The 22997-nt window shown below is 38.9% G+C and overlaps 1 protein-coding gene across 23 annotated transcripts in view; it reads right to left on the bottom strand.

Moving 5' to 3' along the window:
- cacna1c (calcium voltage-gated channel subunit alpha1 C) overlaps window positions 1-22997 on the bottom strand; it is a 650264-nt gene that overhangs the window by 138992 nt on the left and 488275 nt on the right. For all 23 annotated transcript variants that reach the window (XM_062981179.1, XM_062981177.1, XM_062981163.1 and 20 more), the window contains 8 exons: window positions 20862-20888; window positions 18383-18543; window positions 16349-16574; window positions 11052-11259; window positions 9625-9745; window positions 7877-7991; window positions 4022-4142; window positions 3857-3926 (listed from right to left, as the gene is read on the bottom strand). In XM_062981179.1, coding sequence (XP_062837249.1) covers window positions 3857-3926; window positions 4022-4142; window positions 7877-7991; window positions 9625-9745; window positions 11052-11259; window positions 16349-16574; window positions 18383-18543; window positions 20862-20888 — 1049 coding nt within the window. The remainder of the gene's footprint in view (window positions 1-3856; window positions 3927-4021; window positions 4143-7876; window positions 7992-9624; window positions 9746-11051; window positions 11260-16348; window positions 16575-18382; window positions 18544-20861; window positions 20889-22997) is intronic.

The raw sequence follows: 22997 nt of genomic DNA, 5'->3' as shown, positions 1-22997 counted from the left end.
TCTCAGGGTTTCCTAACACTTGAGATTCTAAACCATTTTTCGAATATTTTCAAATATTCTTTAATATACTTTGCATTTTCGCTCAAGACACATTAATTCAAGTGAGCTCACTTCTGATTCAAGCCTTAAAGGGTTCAAGGAAGCAGAAAATGACAACAGTGCACACCTCCCAGTGCACTTAGTTAACCAAGTAGAAAGAAATGTCACAAGAAAAGACCTAGTTAAGATCTTAAACAGTCAGGCCGAACTTGGTCTTCAGCATGTTCATCCATCAAGGATTATTTTTGTTGTCTGCCTTCAAGTCATTGCTGACTTATGGCGACCCTAAGAATAACATACAGTAGAGTCTCACTTATCCAACACTCGCTTATCCAACGTTCTGGATTATCAAACGCATTTTTGTAGTCAATGTTTTCAACACATCGTGATATTTTTGTGCTAAATTAGTAAATACAGTGATTACTACATAGCATTACTGCACATTGAACTACTTTTTCCGTCAAATTTGTTTTATAACATGATGTTTTGGTGCTTAATTTGTAAAATCATAACCTAATTTGATGTTTAATAGGGTTTTCCTTAATCCCTCCTTATTATCCAACATATTCGCTTATCCAACATTCTGCTGGCCCGTTTATGTTGGATAAGTGAGACTCTACTGTACCATGGAGTTTTCTTGGCAGAATTTGTCCAAAGGAGAAATTGTGCCTTTGCTTTCCTTTGACGCTGATGGAGTGTGCCTTGCCAAAGGTGGTCCTGTGGGTTTCCATGGCCAAATGGGGATTCCTTCTCTGCTTTCCAAGTTATAGTATAGTATAACACTCAAACCACTTTACTATGATAACTCTAGCTCTAATTTTAATTCCAAAAGACCTACAAAGCTGTAATTAATGTTTAATTAGTATAGATAATTTAACATGAATGTTAGTTACCATGTCTAATTTATTGTACTCCTATTGGAAACTGTTTTAATTATCATGGAGGATGCCAACTATTGGAGGACATGAATCATATCAACTAAAATAAATAAACCAAGTTTAGAATATGAAAACTTGGTAAACATGGACCTGTTACAGTAGAGAGAAATGCTTAGTAAAGGCTAAGTAAAACACAATCTGGTTATCTATTTGTAAAGATTCCCACTGACCATCCAAATCCAAGTAAGGCCTACAAATAGATGAATTTCACAGTATGGACTAAGTAAGATTTCAGAGCCAACTGTTTCTTCAGCCACTGGGATATAGCAGCAAAAATGTCTAAACAAGAGAATCAGGTTCAAGCAGCAGGTAACAATGCAAAGTGTTTTCAGAATTGAGATGAGTATAAAGGATTTCTAGAAGACGGGCTGACAGATTTCTCTCTACATAATGTTAGCCCATTTTTCAGGAATCCTTGGCAAAAAAAAGCCTTGAGTCAAAACAAAACAAAAAAGACTGTGGAACAGCTGATGTAAGATGAAAAATAATGTAGCAAATGACTGGAATTCCAAGAACACCTGCATGTGGAAACTATACAGTATTCCCTTACTAGTTCGTGGTTCACTTTTTGCGGACTCGTGGCTATTTTTAATAAACACTAAAATAATACTATAAATCATAAAAAATATTATAAATCCCTCTTTCTACTTCCTTCCTAAGGAGAAGCTGAAGGAAGGAAGGAGAAAATGAAGGGAGAGAAAAGGAGGCTGAAGCAGCTTTGTTTTTGCCTCACAAGGCAGCGGCAGCGGTGGGAGCGTCCCTATATAGCTTCCAAATATAGCATCCCTACTTTGCAGATTTTCACTTTTTGCACATGGTCCTGGAACGTAACCCCTGTGATAAGTGAGGGAACACTGTACCAGGAAAGGTCTAAGGGCAATTGTTCCAGATGGACTGGATGAGAATACATTATCCACATTAAACACAGACTTGGTTTATGAATAAGGACAGGGAGCCCATCATGTTCAATGATAACTAAGCAGATAAATTGAGATAATTTAAAATCACTGGAAATATTAGTTGCATATGCAGAAGGCATCCTCCTAGATGTGGTTCCATAAAAGCAAATGTTTTACAGCTAACGACATTACATAAAGTTTCGTATTAATTTTTATATTAATGTTTAACCTTCCTCCTAATCATTTTTAAGCTTAAAATCACTCATGCAGTTTAAGGGATGATTTTCACCTAGAAAGTGGTCAGAGGGCCATTTGATTAAGGAGCCTCATTGTCCTAGCTGTTAGACAGCCAGGCTACTTTAGTTAAAACAAAAATAATACAACATACAAGACAGAAGAATACATAACAATTTTACATAATATCTATTTTGGTTTTAGGTCAACCATTTGCATTCAGAAGCAGATTGGTTTTCATTAGTATTTATATTTTCTGTACACCTTTTCATCGGCTGCCCCAATACTGTGGAACAACCTGCCCTAAGAGCTCCAACAGTTAAATGAGCTGTTAGAATTTAAAATACTTCCGAAGAGTTATCTTTTTTGGCAGGCCTACCCAGTCAGTTTTAATCATGAATTTTAAACTTGCGCCTTGTGTTTCTATCTTTGTTCTGTGAATTTTAATATATTTTATAGAAATATGTTTTAATATGTGTATTTAACAGAATGTTCATGATGCTTTGTAGAATGTTTACAATGTTTTTAGCTATGTTCTTGAGCCATGAGAAGAGGCAGGTAAGACAAATAATAATAATAATAATAATAATAATAATAATAATAATAATAATAATAATAATTCATATGATTCATTTTGTCATGCTCTGATGATGATAATGATGACTCTATTTATATTCCGCTTCATCTCTCCTGCAGGAGACTCAAAACAGCTTAACACAAAAGCATCAGTATACAATTTAAAATATACAAATATGCAAACATTAAAACAGGATTAAATATAAATAATATTAAAAAATCCCAGCTAAAAATCATTAAAACATATTCAAAGTTAAAAACCATAGCATTCCCTGAATTGATCTTAAATACTTTCACCTTTAAAAGCCTGTCTGAATTAAAAGGTTTTAGCCTGCTGCTGGAAGGAAACAGGGAGGGGACCGTTCTGGTTTCCCTGGGCAGGGAGTTTCAGAGTTGAAGGGTAGTCACCGAGAAAGCTCACTCTCTTGTTCCCACCAACTGAGCTTGAGATAGAGGTAGGACCGAGAGAAGAGCCTCTCATGAAGATCTCAGGACTTGGGCAGATTCATGCAAGGGGATGCGGTCAGCCAAATAGCCTGGACCTGAACTGCCTAAGGCTTTAAAGGTCATAACCATCACTTTGAATTGTGCCCCGAAATAGACCAGTGGAGCTGCTGTAACGGGGGGTTGTCCACTTCCTGTAGCCAGCCTCAGTTAACAACTGGGCTGCAGCTCTTTGGACCAGCTAAAATTTCCAAACACTTTTCAGAGGCATCCCCACACACAGCACATTACAGTAATCCAGACAGGATGTAACTAGGGTATGTACCACTATGACCAAATCTGGCTTCTCAAGGAGCGGGCGCAGTTGGAGCACAAGTTTTAATTGTGCAAAGGCCTTCCTGGACACCACCAACACCTGGGCAAGTGCCGAATCCAGGAGGATCCCCAAACTGTGGACCTGTGTCTGATCAGACTATGTATAAAATAAAGCATGATAAAATACCCATAGTGTTCTAACATGAAAAATGATAACAGCTTAGAAACTGCTAAAAACATTTGCAGAATAGCTAAAGAAATCATTCCACTCTGTCAAGAGTAATAATACTATTGAGTGACCTTTCATTAGGTTATATGTATCTCTGTGATCCAACTGTATCTGCCTTAGGCATTTGAGCTTCAGCTCCCTGTGCTATGGGAAAAGATTGTGTCAGTAGGGCAGTTAATTACCTGGTGCCTCTGTAGTAGGATAGGGATTCTTTTCTTCATTTTCATTAGGCTGATATTCATCTATATTGCTCTGGCAGAAAGAAGGGAGGAAGCATAATGAAGCATACGTTACTCATTCATTCATAAAGATGATCAGAGCAAGCTGTGTGGTAGGAAGCAGCAAACCTTGTTAGAAGGTGGAGACTCTCCATCAGCAGTGATTGATTTCAGCTCTATTTTTTCCTCCTTTGTCTCTCTCTCCACAGCCAGCTTCTCAGGCTCTTGCTTCTTTTCAGGACTAGCAGTCCTAACAATTCAGCAAAAACCAAAAAATGTATGTGTCATGACATACAGAACAGTGTTTTCCATTACATACTCTTCCAATCAGCCATCATATAAAAAGCCTAAGTGTTCCATCTTTTAAAAATCTGCTCACCCCACAAATTCCAATGGATCTATGTCTACTACATTTGCTTGAGAGTGTGCTTGGAAGAATGCCTTCTCACAGGAGATGACAATAACAACATATTAAAAAGAAAGATTTGCAGCTAGGCGGAGCCCCTGATTCTCCAGAGAGATTTTCAGATCTCTTTAGGAAATGAGGAAAAAAGCTCCCCCTCTTTAAATTATCTTAAGTTTTAAGCCAAATATCCCCAACCCTACTTCAGACTGCTCAAATTGCTACATAATCATGCTATGTATAAACACTTAACAGGAAGAAACAGAAATAGATGGCTTTGCTGGCTGATGGAAAGTTCAGGAGAATCATCATCATCATCATCATCATCATCATCATTTAATAACTTATTAATTGCCCTCCATCCACGATGCTCTAGGCGATTTACAAGATAAAATTGTAAAGGATAAAAATACATACATAAAAATATTAATAAAATTAACATAAATTAAAAGCTCTAGTAAAGAGCCAGGTCTTGAGTGCGAGGGTAAAAGGCCCTAACTCACGCATGGCTCTCATATAGGGCGGCAAGGCATTCCATAAGGCAGGAGCAGAAATAGAAAAAGCTCTGCGTTTGGTCCTTTCCAAGTGCACTTCTCTAGGACCCGGTACATAAAGTAAGTCGCGTTGGGATGGTCGTTGCGACCTCCGATGATGGGAGAAGGAGAGACGGTCCCTAAGGTACGATGGGCCCTGGCCGTAAAGAGTTTTGAAGGTCAAAACTAGCATCTTATATAGACCACGGTAATCAGTTGGGAGCCAATGCAGATGCTGCAGCACTGGTGTTATGTGGCATTTCATGGGTGTTCTTGTGAGTAGCCTGGCTGCCACATTCTGAACAATACGGAGCTTTCGGGTCGTGGACATCGGAAGGCCAACATACAGAATCTGAGTAAACATCTTTTCAGAATAAAAGATGTTGGTCCAATAATAATAATAAACTTTATTTGTATCCCGCCCTATCTCTCCAATGGGGACTCAGGGCGGCCATGATAAAATAATACCTACCAGACTTCAATTTGAAACATATATACAGAAACATCTTAAATCCAAATAATTTGGATTATTCCAGCCCTTCAGCTCTTCACGGTCAAGCCACGAGAAATTCTGTTCCCTAAGGTGTCCATTTGAGTATGACACATACACAATTTTAGTCAATTCAATGACTATGAATAAGCATAATTCCCTACTTTTTTATCGGAATGAGTAGCTTGTAATGATTCATTCAATTGTAGTGATTATGATTTAAGGTTACTTATCATGGTCTTGTAGAAATGTATTTTTGCTTAAGAAACTGAGATTTGTACAAATCACATTAGAAGCTACTTTACAGTATCTGCATAATGGATTTATAAATGACATCAATATGCAAGAGGAGGAATGTCATGAATTGATTTAATGACTTCAGTCTGGCAAAGATGAAGACACAATTGTAAAAATGGAACCTGGAAAACTGCATGATGGAGAACAAAGGAAGTGAACAACTTGATGAACTTTGGCAAGAAAGGTGCTGATAAAAACTGCTGACCTGAGTACTCTTGTTGCAAACACCACATGTCTACATAGTTAAAGACAATAGCCCTTTAAGTTAATTAGCTGTACCCAGCCACGCGTTGCTATTGTCCAGTCTGGTTCAATGAAAAAAATCTGGAAAGAGTTATTTCTCCCACCCGGGACCTTTCACAGATATATGAAGAGAAGCCTCCTACAGGATGGTAAAACATGCGGGTGTCCCCTGGGCAACATCCTTTCTGATATCCAGTTCTCTCACACCAGAAGTGGCAAGGATATTCAATGCTAATCAAGTTGGCCAATTGCTATATTTCTTGCAGTAAATAAATAACACAACTCAGAAAATAGTGGAATACCAGACATGAAACAATCAGGACCTGCTAACACCTCCAAACAACTGACTCCCGCAGGTTTGAAGCAGCAAGGATATGTATTGTTAATCAGGTTGGCCAATTGGTACATTCACACTTGCCTGTAGCAGAAAAGAGTTCTCCCACCCTGGACCTCCCACAGATATATAAAGAGAAGCCTCCCACAGAATGATAAACATCTGGGTGTCCCCTGGGTAACATCCTTGCTGATGGCCAATTGTCTCATACCAAAAGCGGCTTGCTGTTTCTGAAGTCACTCCTGACACCCTTTCTGTAGCTAGGCTTCAGAGCCTCAGCCTTGGGTAACTCCCCATGAGTGGCAAGGAGGAGGACCTAGCCGTCCCTGCCCACACCGGTTGCTAAAGTGGGAGACTGCTCGGTGATTGCTTGTGCTATTGCTATGATGGTTGGTAAGGGAAGAAGGAGTACTTGGCCACTGCTAATGGGAGGAGTTGTCTGTTTGGTGAAATCAAACCTCTTCTCTCTTAGCTATCGTCCTTTCTCAGGTATGTCAGGTTTGTGAGAGTAGGCTTAAAACCCACAGCGGTTTGAATGCTATGTTGTGTCCAAATTTCATAGCAATCGGTGGAGCAGTTTGGGAGATATGAGGTCCCTCACTGACGGACATTACATTTTTGTTTATATAGATAAACACCTGTTCTGGAATTGATGAGGCTTCAGCACATCTGAGCTGAATGACAAAAGTTATCTAAACAACTAAGTAATGGATAACAAAACATTGCTACATAAGGCAACCCTTTTCCTTTGTGACTGTGTGGCAGATCTACAGGAAATCTAGTTCTCTCTCTTCTTCAGCAGCAGGCCTGACCAGGGAAGGGACGATGAGTATGAATATATGTGAGTGAATGCTGAGTAAATGTGATGTTTTTCCTTTGTCCATGTAACCAATATAGCTATTATAAAACCTAAACTGTAATCTGTGTGTCTACTTCTTTCTCTAAAAGTGCTTGATGTACTCTGTCCCACTGAAAACAGGTTAAAGAACATTTTAAGGTTCAAAAAGTATTCATGAAACCTGGTATGAACAGAGGATACCTTTTTTCTAATAACACTTTCTATGATCCTAATACAGCGCTAGAACAGAAAACTCGGATAATTTTCTTTTATTGAAAATGCTGTTTGGACATACAAACCACCATGGAAACATGTTTTAATGGCATTATTATGTGCTGTCAAGGTTGTTCCTAACTTTTGGGTTTCATATGAATGAGAAACTTCAGAATATCCTATTACAGTAGAGTCTCATTTATCCAACATAAACGGGCCGGCAGAATGTTGGATAAGCGAATATGTTGGATAATAAGGAGAGATTAAGCAAAAGCCTATTAAACATCAAAATCGGTTATGATTTTACAAATTAAGCACCAAAACATCATGATATACAACAAATTTGACAGAAAAAGTAGTTCATTACACATTAATGCTATTACTGTATTTACGAATTTAGCACCAAAATAACATGATATATTGAAAACATTGACTACAAAAATGCGTTGGATAATCCAGAACGTTGGATAAGTGAGTGTTGGATAAGTGAGATTCTACTGTATTACCATTCAGGCTTGGGTCTTTGAAATTCAAGGCCTTGAGCAATCTACCTTCCTTATTTCCCATTGCCTTCTATTTTTCCCAGGATCAACTAGGCATGTTTTAAAACCAAGTTACAAATAAAATGTTTACCTAGCTAATTTTTTTCTTTCCTTTTCCTCCTCCTCTTCTTTCTGAGCAGATGTTAAGCTTTCAGCATCAGCAAGATTGTCCACTGCAATGGCCAAAAAGACATTCAGCAAAATATCTGTTTGCATATTTCTTTAAGGAAAACATGTATCAAATAGCATGGCAGAACACTCTCTGGTGTGGGACTTAAATAGTATTAGGAAATATGAATTAGAATGCCTTTCAGCCCCACCACCCAATAAAGCATACTGAGGAAACCTTACTTAGAATTTTCTCATTTTCTTATATAAAATTGGCTAAAGGGATAGAGCAAAGCCTTGGATCTGTCCTTACAATTATGGGATATTTTATTTAAAGTAGTGTTAAGTACCAATTTTATCCTATCTCTGCAGGACTTTAGGAAAGCTGACAAAGTTTCACCTTTACACAGTTATCCTAGGAGGGGAACTGCATTCTTCTTTGTTAATATTTGGATTTGACCATCTTACTGAATTTTGAATATCATTTTGAATTATATCTTGTTGTTCAATGTGGTTATTTTATCTATTTTCTATTTTATCTATTTTAATCTTCTTTAAAATATTCCCTCTTTCCCCCTGCTGGCCCCACCTTCTAACTTCTCCAGGAGCCGGAGCAGGAGGCAGGCAAGGCAGGGCATCATTCCTTCCTGCCAATATGCTCCACACACTACACACAAAGCCCAGTGCCCAGTGCTCAGTGCCCAGACCACTATTTCACTTCTTCTTTGACTGGTGGCAATGGGGGAAAATCTGCTCCCCTACCCATCATTTTTGGCAATGGCATGGTTTGTCTTGGAGCTGTCACCCTGGGTCATTGCTTGCTCCTGCTGCTGCCTCTCTCCTTCTCCTTCTCCTCTCCATCTCACATGCAAGGAGGGTGCCTCCAGCCCCCTCCTCTTCCTCCTTCATACCTCAAGAGGCATGAAGGAGGAAGAGGGGGGCTGGAGGCATCTTCCGTGCATGAGAGAAGGAAGGGAAGAGGAGGAGGAGAAAGGCAGCAGCAAGCAACAACCCAAGGCGGCAGCTCCAAGAGCCAAGGAGGAGGGAGAAAGGGAGGGTCTTGGTCACCATGCACTCTTTAAGGCATTTTAAGGAAGCTTCCCACTTCCAGATAAGAAAGATTGATGACCTCCTGGAAGAGGAAAGTAAATGAGGGTTTACTTTTTGTTTTCTGGGGGATTAATAAAAAAGATTAAACTGTGTTCACGAAAAGCAAGCATGGAAATGGTAACAGCTCATGCTTTCTTTCCTTTCAAGCTAATTTTCATTCTGGAGGTGTTTCCGATTCAGGAACAAATGAAACGGGGGAAATTGGTACTGTGCACACCTCTATTCTGTAAGTTTGTTCTTAATTTAAATTTGTTTGTAAGTACATTTTAAAGTATAACTCCAGCCAAAAAAAATATTAATCTTACTCTTTCTCTCTGAATCCTGTCAGAAACTGGGCCCCAGTTACACCCATTCCCCACTACCATTCAGATAGAAAGGACTGGTGAGAATACAGTGTGTTGGCTGCTAAAATTCCACTTTGCTGTTCTTGCTTGCTAACCCCCACCCAAGGAACAAATATATGATCAAGGAGCTGGTGAAAGAGAAAAGGAAAAGCAGCAGGGGTCAGAAAGTTCCTGCTTGCATGTCCAGTTACGGAACTCCACTTTAGCAATTTATTTTCTCTCAGCCACACAATCCTTACAAAAGACCAAAGAACACAAAGACAACAGTAAAGGATACAGTTTCCACAAATGAAGAGGATGATGAAGTAAATACAGACCAACATTCCTGGAAAAGAGGGGCCGCCATAAGCCATGATTCCATCATACATCACCGAATTCCAGTCCTCCCCAGTCAGGATCTAAATGACACATTCCCACCAATAAGGGGGGAGGAGGACACACAGTGTTAGATAGCATGCACAAAACTTGCCAATAAAGTATGTTACAATAAAGAGCAGCATCTTTTCTATCTTGGAGAAACACTGAGGATATAAGGCATATGTTGTACTGACACTGCAAGATATGGGTGGCTAAATACCCTGGCATTTGCCATGGACTACTGGATAGGACTGTACATCCTCATTTATAATTTCAAGATGCCAGATCTGTTTCTGCTTTCTCCTGCTACTCTCCTCTATCTTTGCATGCCTTCAAATCCACTCTGACTTACATTAATCCAGTTGTATGAATCTCTTTACTGGCAAGATATATTCAGATACAACACTGCTTTTGTCTTAGTTTAAGAGAGGGCATACCTTACTTAAAGTTGCCCAGTGCGTGTAGATGGCTGAGTGGGAATTCAGACTCTGATCTTTGTTTGCCCTGGTCCTGCACTTTAATTACTACACCACACCAGCTGTTTTATGCATTAAGGAGGAATAAGTAACATTAAAACACCTTGCAATTTGCCTAGTAACACGTCGTAACACTGTTATAGACTGTTATATTTGGCTGAGAGCATAGTCAAAATGTGGGTTTAAAGTTTAACATAGGCTAAACTCTTTCAGTCACATGTGAATGAATATAGCCTAGAACAGGGACATTAGCAACACAGTTATTGCATACAGAGTAACCAGGGGATATATTATTTATCTTTCTGTGGATGATATAAAGTATACTGCTGAGGAGAAGTAGAAAAATGCTTTATTATGTATTCAGAAAGTAGGTACTTTCAGAATTCCTAATGACACGTGTGTCATTCAAAGAACAGTTTTGCATCCTCTAAAAATTCCCTAAAACTAGTGTATTTACCTAAAAGCAAAAAAACCTGAGAAAATTTGAGCCCTCGAAGACTAAAGTCTCTTAGATTTAATACTGTATTTTGGTATGACTAGCACCAGCATATTTAAAAGGTGCTTCCTACTCTATGAGTTTTTTCCATGAGAATCTACATGGTAGGCCTTGCTAAATGCACTATTGCAAAAACAAAGCAAGTAAGTTTGGATATAGAGCACAGTCTTCACATAAGTGGCTTCTTTCTTATGAGAACTCTCTCCATGAAGAGAACTGCTTTAATTTCTCTCTGCCTGCTTTTGGGGGAAAAAAATCCTGGGGAAGGTGTTAATCTTCAGCTGCATTCAGCTGACATAACACCTTTATGGTCTATGTTGCACTGTTGTTGAATCTAGATTCTTACAAATAAAATAAAACCCAAGAACGTCCTACCTGAAACACAGTGAGCAGAGACTGGGGAAAATTATCAAATGTGCTTCTCCTGGTTTGCATCTCATCAAAATTAAATTTCCCCCCAAAGAGCTGCATCCCTAGAAGGGAGAAGATGATGATGAAGAGGAAGAGGAGCAGGAGGAGGGAGGCAATGGAACGAACAGAGTTGAGTAGGGAAGCCACCAAGTTACTCAAGGAATTCCAGTATCTGGGGAACCAAAAAGAGAGAGAATTTAATTTATTCTGTCTAAAACATGTGCTTCTTTTTGTACATCAGATATCACTGCCAGGTTATCTGCCTGATGTCTATAAAAGTGCTTTTTAATAAGAGCCTGTCAATAAATGAATTGCCTACATGCCTCTAGAAGATAATAGGACCCATGGAAGTTAATTTTATGACCACATTGTATAATACAAAATATTCCCCCTCCATCCACATCTGGAAGCCTACTGAGGGCAAAAACTTCTTAATATGCAGTGATTACTATTTGCTGCCGCAATGAGTTATCTTGTAGCCAACCTATTACAACACTCACTGTTCAAAGCAAGCCAGAATACCTCACCCCAGAGAATAGTTCTTTGATAACCAACAAGAACAGATGGGAGAACAATCTGGAGTTTATGGCAGGTTGGTTTACATTTTGGTTTGTGTGTACTCATTTCAAGACGGAGAGGGTTCTTGCTTTCTGGGTATTTGTTTAGAATCACAAGACTTTATTCAAATTAACCATAATAATGTTTACACAGTCAAACTTTTAAACCCATTTCAGTTTTTATTCCATCTTTCAATTAAGGTTTGCAAGATAGATAACAATTAAAAGAGGAGAAAGTGAGTTAAATATATTTTCCCTTACAATAGACTAAAACAGTGTATTAAAAACAAGCAAATTAAAACAAAAACAATTAAGTATTTACTACTGAAGGTTCATTAAAATCCTTCTAAAAGAAAATTTTAGTCTGGTGCCTAAACTACAAGAAGACAGGAGAAAATTCCTGTACCAGGAGAGTGGTCCTAAACCAGAATCAAGGGGAAAGGTCCTTCTTTAATCATCAGTTACTAAGCACTGCCAAGCCAGCTGGTGGACCCAGAATATGGATTCTTTTGACAAACAAGATTCATAAGTACATATTATAGGCATTGCTTTGTACAGTGAATTTATAAAGTAGTTTATATTGTGAAGATGAGTGTGTACTAATGTATGAGAAGTGTATACTAGGAACCTCTTCACACGGCCTACATGCCGTTGTGCTGGTAGCTGCTGGTGAAAGGTAAGGTGTGTGGGGTGCCTCGTGGCACTCGACATGCCCCCCCCTCCTTTCCCTATCACATGGTGAGGCCAGGACAGGGCACACTGGCATCCTGTCCCCATCAGATGGGAGAAAGGGTAGCAACGCACACTGCCCTGCCACCCTTTTCCCCATCATATGGGAAAAGGGGAGGAAAGTGTGGGTAGCTCTGTTGGAGCTACCTGAAAAACACTTTACTCACCGTGGTCGAGAAGGAAACTCCTTTTGGCGCTTCCCTTCTACTTCGGGAGGAATGTGGGTGGTGCCTGCATGCATCATCTGATGGCGCTCGGCAGGCCCCACCCAAGCAAATTTTTTAAAAAGGCAAAACAGGGCTATTTTGCTCTGTGTGAAGAGGTTCTACCAGATGATCTCTGTCTTAACACCACTGACAAGGGGTGTGCCCCTGTTGGTGCTTCTAAATCTCAGTGGTTTTTGATACCATTGACCATGATATCCTTCTGGAATGCTTGGAGGCGGGGGAAGGGGATTGGGAATCACAGGCATTGTGTTGCAGTACTTCCGGTCATATCTTTCAACCAGATTCTAGATGATGGTGCTTAGGGATAGCTGCTCCTCCAAAAACGAGTTCTTGTGTGGCATTTCACAAAGGGCCATTCTATCCCCAATATTTTTTTAACATTTACATGAAATTGCTGGGAAAGATTATCCAGAGACATAGGGCTGGGTCCTATCAGTATGCTGATGATGCATTACCCCATGCCTTCAAAAACAGCTTTAGCTAAGGATAGCATGTCTCCTCTGAATGAATGACTAGAGGAGGTAATGGGCTGCATGAAAAGAAACAAATTGAAACTGAATCCAGATAAGTCAAAGGTGCTTGCCATCAAGGATCCTAACCTGGGGATGGAAGTGTGTCAGCCAGTTTTAGATGGGGTTACATTCCCTTGAAAGACTGTGTTCGCAGCTTGGGAGTGATCCTGGACCCATCTCTCCAAATGTCTGCTCAGGTAGATAGTCAAGAGTGCTTACCACTAGCTTTGGCTGATATGCCACCTGCGCCCCTTTCTAGAACTGGAGGACCTAAAGATGGTAGTGCATGCACTGGTATGTAATATCACTTCTTCAATGCACTTTTCATTGGACTATCTCTGTATGAAATTTGGAAACTCCAATTAGTTCAAAACATGGCAGCCAGACTAGTTACAGGAACATCTAGGAGTAAGCATATTACACCCAGGATCGCCTTCTCCCGTACAATCCGCCCTGTACACTTAGGTCCTCTGGGAGGCAGCTACTCCAGCCTGCCAGACAACTGCAACCCAGAGGATCTTTTCATCGGCTGCCCCAAGACTGTGGAATGACATGCCGGAAGTGATCTGGCAGTTAAATCAGCTGTCAGAATTTAAGACACAGCTATCTCTTCTAGCAGGCCTAACCAGTAAATTTTAAGTTGTGAATTTTACCCTGTATTTTATTGGTAAATTTTGAGTTGCACTTTGCCTCTGTTTATTTGTTATATGTATTTTAATAGCATTTTGTTTTAATTGGCTGTTTTAACTATGTTCTACCCCGCCTTGAGCCACAAGGAGAGGTGGGAAACAAATAAATAATCATCATTATTATTAGTTGTTGTCAAATCAATCACATTTCAGAGCTTAAGACAGACATAAACATTGGTAACTCTTAATATTACTTCAGGTTCTAAAAGGGAAGCCAGTTCTACTTCCTCCGCACAATTCATATTGAGCTTCTCAATAATTTCCATGCAGTAGCTTTTGTGTCACTAAGGGAGATGAGAATGTTACCAACTTAATTAATGCACAAGCCTCTTATCTTCAAGCTGCATGGGCGGCTTATAGAAAAACACAAGAAGACTGGGAGTATAGCAGACATTCCCATCTGAGTCCTGTGCCATAAGTTGCTGTAAAGACAGAAAGTTTCATCCAACTGATTAGATAGGTGGATGTTACATCCTGCATTATATTAAGAAATGACTTGAGGACAGATGTTGCCTTCCTGCCATCAGTATAGAGCTATTTGCTGTTCTTTCTCATTTCTGTGTAGTAGGTAACTTGACCTGTGATCAAAGAGCTTCCTTGGATATTCACAGCATGCATAAAGAGCTACAAAATTGTGGTAGATGTTTTAAACCGGCCCTAGTTTTGTGCTTGCATAAAGCATGTCTTTGAAACTCTCTTGAAAAGAAATGAACAAAAGGTAGATTAGGGTCAACTTAGTAGATCTCTGTGCCATGTAGTAGTTTAATAAGGTTTCTGACTTCCAACTAAGTCTCTCTCTCCCACACAGACAATTTGGTAGCTGTGATTGTGAGCTCAATTCTGATACTGAGACACCATTGATTACTAGACTTTACTCCAGTTGGCGCTGAAACTTGAGTTCGAGCTATAGATCTCTGATATGTTCTTCAAATACTATTTCTTTTGCTGTTTTTGTTATCAGAACCTATAGAGTGTGCCATGCATTCATCACAATAGTATGCCTGCGAAACATGGACCGTCTACAAACATCACTGTCGACTTTTGGAAAGATTACATCAGCACTGCTTCCAAAACTCCTGCAAATCTCTTGGGAAGACAGGTGGACAAATGTCAGTGATGATCCTCTGCCATCAACTTTGCTGGACCAACCACATTGTCTGAATACCTGATCACCATCTCTCAAAGCAGTTATTTTACTCTCAGCTCAAGAATGAAAAATGGGTGGATAGCAAAAGAAATTTAAAGATGGTCTTAAAGCTAACCTTAAACATGTGAAATAAACACAGAAAACTAGGAAGTCCTGGCCTTTGAGCGTTCTAACTGGAGGTCTGCTGTTACTAATCAAGAATCCTAAGATCATCTGGGGAGGCCCAGCTCTCGGTCCCACCTGCCTCGCAAGCGCGGCTGGTGGGAACAAGGGACAGGGCCTTCTCAGAGGCTCCTTGGCTGTGGAACACCCTCCCTAGCAACATTCGTCAGGCCCCGACTCTTCTGGGCTTTAGGAAAAACGTAAAGACATGGCTATGTGCGCAAGCATTTAATGAATAAGCACTATGATTCGACATATCCTAACTAAGGTTTACATGAAAGGTTTCTGGACAAATTGACTTAAGTATTTATTTGTTTTTAAGCTTTGTATAATGTTTTTATTAAGTATTGTTAATTGATTTAAATGTGTTTGTTTGATTTTATTGAATTTTGCCACTTTTTGTAAGCCATCTTGAGTCCCCTCGGGTGAGAAAGACAGGATAGAAATGTTGTAAATAAATAAATAAACGAACAGTACTATGGGTTTTGAGGAGGCACAAATAGAGGATGAAAGGGAGAAATGTGCCAAGAGGAAGGAAGGTCAAGAAAATGTACTTTCCAATCTTGTTATACTTTCCTAGCAGTAAATCGCATAGAACTCAGAATATCTGTATAGGACTGCTTTGCAGGCTAGTTAATTTCAGCACTGGGGTAGGACAGTGTGATGGTGCATAATACGAGGTAATACCTTGTGTGATCACCAAATACTGCTACTGCAATAGTCCTTATGCTTATTCAAATTTCAACCGAATTTTTACATACTATACATTCAACATTTCATGGCCTCTAGAGTCACATTTTCTGACTAAGAAAAAAAACCCCTCCATGCATCTGATGCAACTCTAGTCAATTAATACTGATGATATAATATATTTATAGTTCCTAAGGCATTATAGAGCTCTCTCTTGTTTTTGCAATTGAAGTCTTCAGAGCAAAACTATTCTAATGAAGCAAAATGAAATCATAAAAAAATACAATAGACCTTTATGGCCTGGGTGGGGTATAAATAAAGTTGTTGTTGTTGTTGTTATTAAATATATAATTCAAATAAACAAATAATTGTTCCTGTCATCTACTTAATTTTGTAGTAAGAAGAAAAAACATCAAATAAGGGATTATTTGTGTAAAAGGATGTGAAAAAGCATTATCTGCTACAGGAAGATTCCTACATAAGAACAAGTAAACTATCTTTCTCACCTCAGTTAACTCCCGTAAGCAGAAGAATGAAGAAAATAATACCTTGTGATTTTAAAGATCCTCAGTAGTCGTACACATCTCAGCACCGAGATACCCAGGGGTGACATGATCTTTGTTTCCACCAATATGGTCTCCAGGATACCACCACAGACAATGAAACAGTCAAAGCGGTTGAAGAGTGACACAAAGTATGCCTGAAGACCCAGGCTGTACATCTTTAGTAGCATCTCAGCCGTGAAAAGAGCCAGCAGTACCTTATTGGCAGTGTCTCATAAAGTTAAAGAAAAAAATAATGATTATTATAATGGCACTGAAATACTATTGCAACAGAAAGACTGTAGGAACAATATTAAGAATATTAAATAAATAGATATTGAATTAGGTTATATTGCAGTCTTCAACACTTTTGCGGGGTTCTTTGGCACACAAGTAAATGTGAAATGGTAGTTCAGAGCCTTTATATGGCTCCCATTCAGTAGTCTTCTTGACTACTGAAACCCTGTGTATTCTAGATTAGGAGAAATGCATAGCTCACAGCTGCTCTTTAACTCATCCCTTTTATTTTCTGATCATGGAGGTGGGCAGGGGGGACATTTCAGGGTAAAGAAGAATACCTCATACTCACAATGTTGTGTGATCGATGATAGCAGTACCAGTATAATTGTGTGCTAATTTTCCACCTGAAACCATTTATATCACTTTTCATGCTGTTTTTAAAGTACTGTATATATTCATGTACAAGTCTAATGATATTAAAAATCAACCCTAAAAAGGGTTCTTATCCATAGATCAGTGTAAATAAATATTATACCTTTACTCATTAAAAAAGGTACCATCATGTTCCCAGAGGAGAGAGGAGAGAGCATTGACTCCTTTTTCTGTCTCCACTGTGGTGCCACTTCTGAGAGAATAGATCAAGCACTGGGGCTTTCTCCAAAATGATCCTTAACTGATCCATGGGTAATAGCAAAATCCATAATTTTATCTCTCAAACCTGCTCTCAGCTTATATACGAGTATTTATAATAAGTCAGTCCTGATTCAAGGAGAGTTGGTTCGATTAAGAGGCACATGCTGCTTTCTAGCCAGGTGAGTGCTTACCTGGAGGGCTCTGTTTTATCTCTTAGATCAATGTCTAATTTCCTGATATCTAAAACATAGGAATGTGCCACTCTGCCAGATGCATTTCTTATCAATATTGTTAATATACTAGGTTGTGGAAAATAATTTCTCTAGCCGTGATTGATATATGAAGGAATAACATCATACCTGGTTAGCTGAAACCACACATGCATAATGGTAGTCTACACTTACTATAATCGAGAGAGAGCATTGACTCGATGGCCCATGAGGCCCCTTCCAATTATAGATTCTAAGAAACCAATAAACAAAAACCAAAGCTGCTCATAACGTAACCCTCTAAACCATTGGAAAATGGAAATGACAATATTGAGAACTCAGTATATATTCATATTTGCCATTCCCATACTAGCAGACTATACAGGATTAAAGAGAACATACTGGGTGCTCTGAGATTGCATGGTATCCTCTCTTTTAACAACTGAAAGAAATGTATAAGGAACTGATCTAAGTGAATTCCCTATAAAAAGACATAAAAAGTATTTCTAATTCTGTAATTCATTATTTGCAGTATAAGGGTAAAGGCTTCCCCTGACATTAAGTCGTCATATCTGACTCTCTGGGTTGGTGCTCATCTCCATTTCTAAGCCGAAGAGCCGGCGTTGTCCATAGACACCTCCAAGGTCATGTGGCCGGCATGACTGCATGGAGCGCCGTTACCTTCCCGCTGGAGCGGTACCTATTGATCTACTCACATTTGCATGTTTTCGAACTACTAGGTTGGCAGGAGCTGGAGTTAACAGCGGCCGCTCCCGCCGCTCCTGGGGTTTGAACCTGGGACCTTTCGGTATACTATATTTGTAGTATATATGCTCTCAAATGATTTAACTTTTTATATCCTGAGTTTACAAAAATAACAGTAATGAATTACAAATGTCTGCCCCCACTTGGCAATAAAAGTAAACAAAAGGAAATAGAACCTTTTGCCTTATCTTACCTTGGACTTCAGTGAGCCAGTCTGGTTGGTTGTAATGTTCAGAGGCAATGGTGAGAGTATTGAGAAAAACAAGGAAGATCACAAGCCAGTAGAACACACTGGATTTGACAGCAGCTCGACATTTCCGTCTGCAGAACCGATTCCATCTGCGCCAGTAGCGGCTGAACAAAGAGCAAGAATAGGAAAGACCTTAGTGGTAACATGGGATTGAGTTTATTATTATGATTGCTGCATAGTCCAAAACTCTCAGATGTGACTTGTGACCCCAACAATTTATTTTAAGTTGGTGGAACTGGATACACTTCCTATACAAGTGTCTTCACATTTATCTAAATGTAAAGAGAAACGAAAGAAGCTACACTTTAATTCAGTGTAGCTTAGAGATTTTAGAAATTATATTGTCCTGTATTATTATACCACAGTAATTATATATTATATTTATAATCTTATATTATCTGCTTAGAACTGGATTATATGAGGACCCTTCTACACAGCTGTATAAAATCCACACTGAACTGTATTATATGGCAGTGTGGACTCAAGATAATCCAAAGCAGATACTCTAGATTATCAGCTTTGGCATTATGGGTTATATAGCTGTGTGGAAGGACCTTGAGTCTACACTGCCATATAATCCATTTTAAATCAGATAATCTGTATTTTATAGGCTGTGTGGAAGAAGCCTAAGTGAACCCTGCCTGTCCCCCGGGCGCCATTGTGGCTGAGGGGGGTTGCTATGACACAAAGGGGGTGGGGCCTAAGGGGCTGGGGCCTACACTTCTGACTGGCAGCCAGGGGAGAACAGCTCTTCCTCATCCTTCCCCTCTTTCTAATTGGAAATCTATGTGTTCTTGTGTGTGCGAGGAGGGAGAGAAGCCCCTCCAAGAAGAACAGCCCTGGTAGCTGGCTCTCTCTACCTGCTCTTCTCCATGTGCTGGGCTCCCCCATCAGTTGTAAACACAGTTGCCCCCCTCAGGGAAAGTTCGGAGAGTAAAGGGAAAAGACAGGAGTGTACCATTTGGGCCGAAAAGGGAGGGGGGAAAGTGAAACATAGATATAGACCAATCCGATTTTTTGGGGGGGGGGATTTTTTGAGTGAAGGACATACCTTGGATGTGTTGGTGTATTGTGGCCAAATTTGGGGGCATTTGGTCCAGTGGTTTTGTTGTTAACTTGGTCCTATAAGTGGATAGAACATTTATATATATATTGATTGTACTAAATCAGAATTTAAAGATGAAGAGCCTACATCTCAATTGTGGTCAAATATTTGAGGTCCAAGGACTGCTCATATAAATCACTGGACTTCAAAAATATTTTCGGCAACTATAGTGGGAATGTTAGGAGTTTTCTTTCTTGAACTCTGAGCTACATGTAGTATTTATTGAGATTGAGGGGAAATGAAGATGTGCTTTCCTGGAACATACAGCCCCTCACAAGTGTCACAGTAATTACTGGGGGTAATTAGTAACCACACAGAGTATTTAAAGGTAATTACACATTTCCAACTCTTCAGAATGTAGCTTGCTTAGCAACCAGTTTCCAAGAAACATTTATTCCTAGATAATAAAGCTAATGGGTTTGGGATGTGTTTTTATTCTTCTTCTATTTTTGGTATGATTTGTGTGCCAAGTGAGATGCAAATCTGTTTTGGATATTCATGTTTCTCTCAATCTTTGTCCACTGAGAAGCACAAAGCACAGAAAACAGTAAAATAATATGTTTGGTTTTGCAATCCTTATACTGACAAAGTTATATCTTAAGGTGAGAGTACACCTATTATACCTACCTATCTCACACATTTACAAAAGGGACCATCACCAGAAATGTTCAGTAAAAAAGCCCAAGGGAATAGGGTGTAATTGAAGCATCTAAAACATATCTATGTTCTAGTCATTTTAATGTGTCTTGTCATTTTAGAATGTGTTGGCCCTGGTCATACCAGAAAACACCTTCAGATCTAAGAGACTTGAGCCTTCATTTGAGGGCTCAAATTGTTTCAGGCTTTTTGTTTTTATGTAAATAAATAATAAGCATTTTCCAATTGCAACAATTGGAAATTACAACACGAATACTATGGATGGGATGTTTGTATTTTGGATTAAATCATTAAAACAAGTTAAAATCTTTTAAAGGAATGAAGACATGATAGTCATTAATAAATATGTGAAAGGATGTCATAAGGAAGAGGAAGTTTCTGTTCCCTGGAAACTAGAACTCAGAACAACGGGTTCAAATTACAGGAAAGGAGATTCCACCTGAACATGAGGAAAAACTTCCTGACTGTAAGAGCTGTTCAGCAGTGGAGCTCTCTGCTTCGTAGTGTGATGGAAGCTCCTACCTTGGAAGCTTTTAACAGAGGCTGGATGACCATCTGTTGGGGATGCTTTGATTGTGCTTATCCTGCATGGTAGTAGGTAAGGCTAGATAACCTATGTGGTCTTTTCCAACTCTATTATTCTAAATTTATCATGCTTACCTAAACTTAGATTTCGATATCCGGTGCCTGCAAGAGAGAAGACATTACTTCAATTCATTAACTTTTTTAAAAAAACAATACAAAATGAAAATCATGGGTGGGAAAGGTGGTGGAAGAGAGAGAGATTGGGATTCACACAGTGAGAGGATCTGTGTAAGTGCTGGTTATCTCATATAGGGTATACATATAGTTGCTATAGAATAGCAGAAAATAACGTAATTTAATGTGGTGTAATTAGTCGTTGGATCATACATTGCTAAAATCTAGTGTAATATAATGGTTGAGAACTTTACTCTGGGTTTGTAACCAAAGGAAAATGTAGATGTGATGGTGGGGATCAGATTTTAGAATTCCTACAGTAAATCATCATGGTGGAGATCAGATGAATGTCTTATTCCCCATCACGACAACTTACTGTCGAAATTCTTTAAAATGTCACATGGTTTCAAAAAGTGTACCCAAAAAGTAGTGAAGGTTCTTCCTGACTTGTATAGATTCAGCATTGTGAACTTTTAACAATAACCACTAGAAAACTGCTTATAAATCCTTCACAAGTATGGTTCCTGCTTATGTCCAGCTAACTGGCCATGTAGAACAACTAGCTTGCATGGGGTTACTATCTTTGTCTGCCTTTGGATGATGACAGCTTCATGTAACTAGCTGGCATTTCAAAACTGATTCAAGAAGCAGACCAACATTCACACACATCCAAAATGCATCTTCCATGAAACATGGCCAAGTATGTATAATTGTCACTGGCTTTTTCCCATAGCTGAAATTTCTTTCTTTCTTTCTTTCTTTCTTTCTTTCTTTCTTTCTTTCTTTCTTTCTTTCTTTCTTTCTTTCTTTCTTTCTTTCTTTTTTTTTTTTTTTGGGGGGGGGGGGGAAATCAATATTTATTCTGTCCTAATAATTAACAAAGTATGTTTGCTGTGCAGCTGAGCAGTTATTTTTTATATACAGCAATCTGAAGTGACACTATGCTTCTAGTTTGGAAAATGTTAACGGTTTTTCCATGAAAATCCAACCACCACTAGTTTTGTTTTATGGTGAAGGCTCTACTCCTAGAATCTCTGGTCTTCATACTAATTTTCATCCAGGATAGAACTGTGCCAGCTTTTTCTTTTGATAAATAGTATTAAAAGAACAATAGACAAATAAGAATGACTCATATTAACATTGCTTTAAAGCATTTGCCTCAATGCTTGCAATTCCATAGAGAAGATTTTCTCCCTTTTTGAATCAGAAATTCTACAGAATCGGCTCCTATAATCTAGAATCCATGAGGCTGAAGCTATGCATAAACTTAATTGAAACTTTCTTCCTCGTAGGAGGAAAATTGTTTTAAGGATCTCTCAAAGGGAAAAGAACTCTCTTGTGTCCCAAATTCAAGTGACAGCCCAGTGGGACCAGGCTGCTAGAAAAAGCCACTGTTAGGCCTCTCTAGGAAGCAAGAAGTTTCTATATATTAAGATCTCTATTCAGAATGTGTCAAAAACAGGAAAAAAACTCTCAATGATATTCCTTGGAAGGTGGTTTGACTTCTTCATGCTGCTGTACCTGCTGATGATATTGTGTCTGTCTGGATTTCAAAGAGATAGACTGTCTCTTGTGCTCCTGAGAAATCTGTTGCCTATACAAGCATGTTTGTCAGGCACATGGGTTTTCTCTGTTGCTCCAATGAGAATAAACTATGAATTAAACTCCTAAAGGGCCTTCACTCTCTCAGGATTCAGAAAAAACATTAAGACACATCTCTTGCACTTCACTTCTACAGTGGTTTTTACTGTGATGGATTTCAACGCTTTCATACAGTAGTTTTTCTTCTATGGTTTTCTAATTTCTTTTAATGTTATTGTGGCTTTTAAAATGGGCTGGTGGGAATATATGAATATTAATACTATATAAATAATAAAATAAATACAGAAACAAATACACCAGATATCTTTTCCACAAACAAGAAGTTGGTTGTCTTTGCAAAAAGCCATATAGAGTTCATACAACACTGATTCAGACTACGTTTTCAGAAGGTATCTGAGCTTTCCCATAGGAATAGTTTAAAAAGTATGATGAAAACATATCTCTGCCACAGATGAAACCTTGAATTCAATGTCAAAAATGTAGTGCAAAAACTAA

This window comes from Anolis carolinensis, chromosome 5 (assembly GCF_035594765.1).
Source record: "Anolis carolinensis isolate JA03-04 chromosome 5, rAnoCar3.1.pri, whole genome shotgun sequence".
NCBI lineage: Eukaryota > Metazoa > Chordata > Lepidosauria > Squamata > Dactyloidae > Anolis > Anolis carolinensis.
This window is presented reverse-complemented; position numbering and strand designations above follow the sequence as displayed.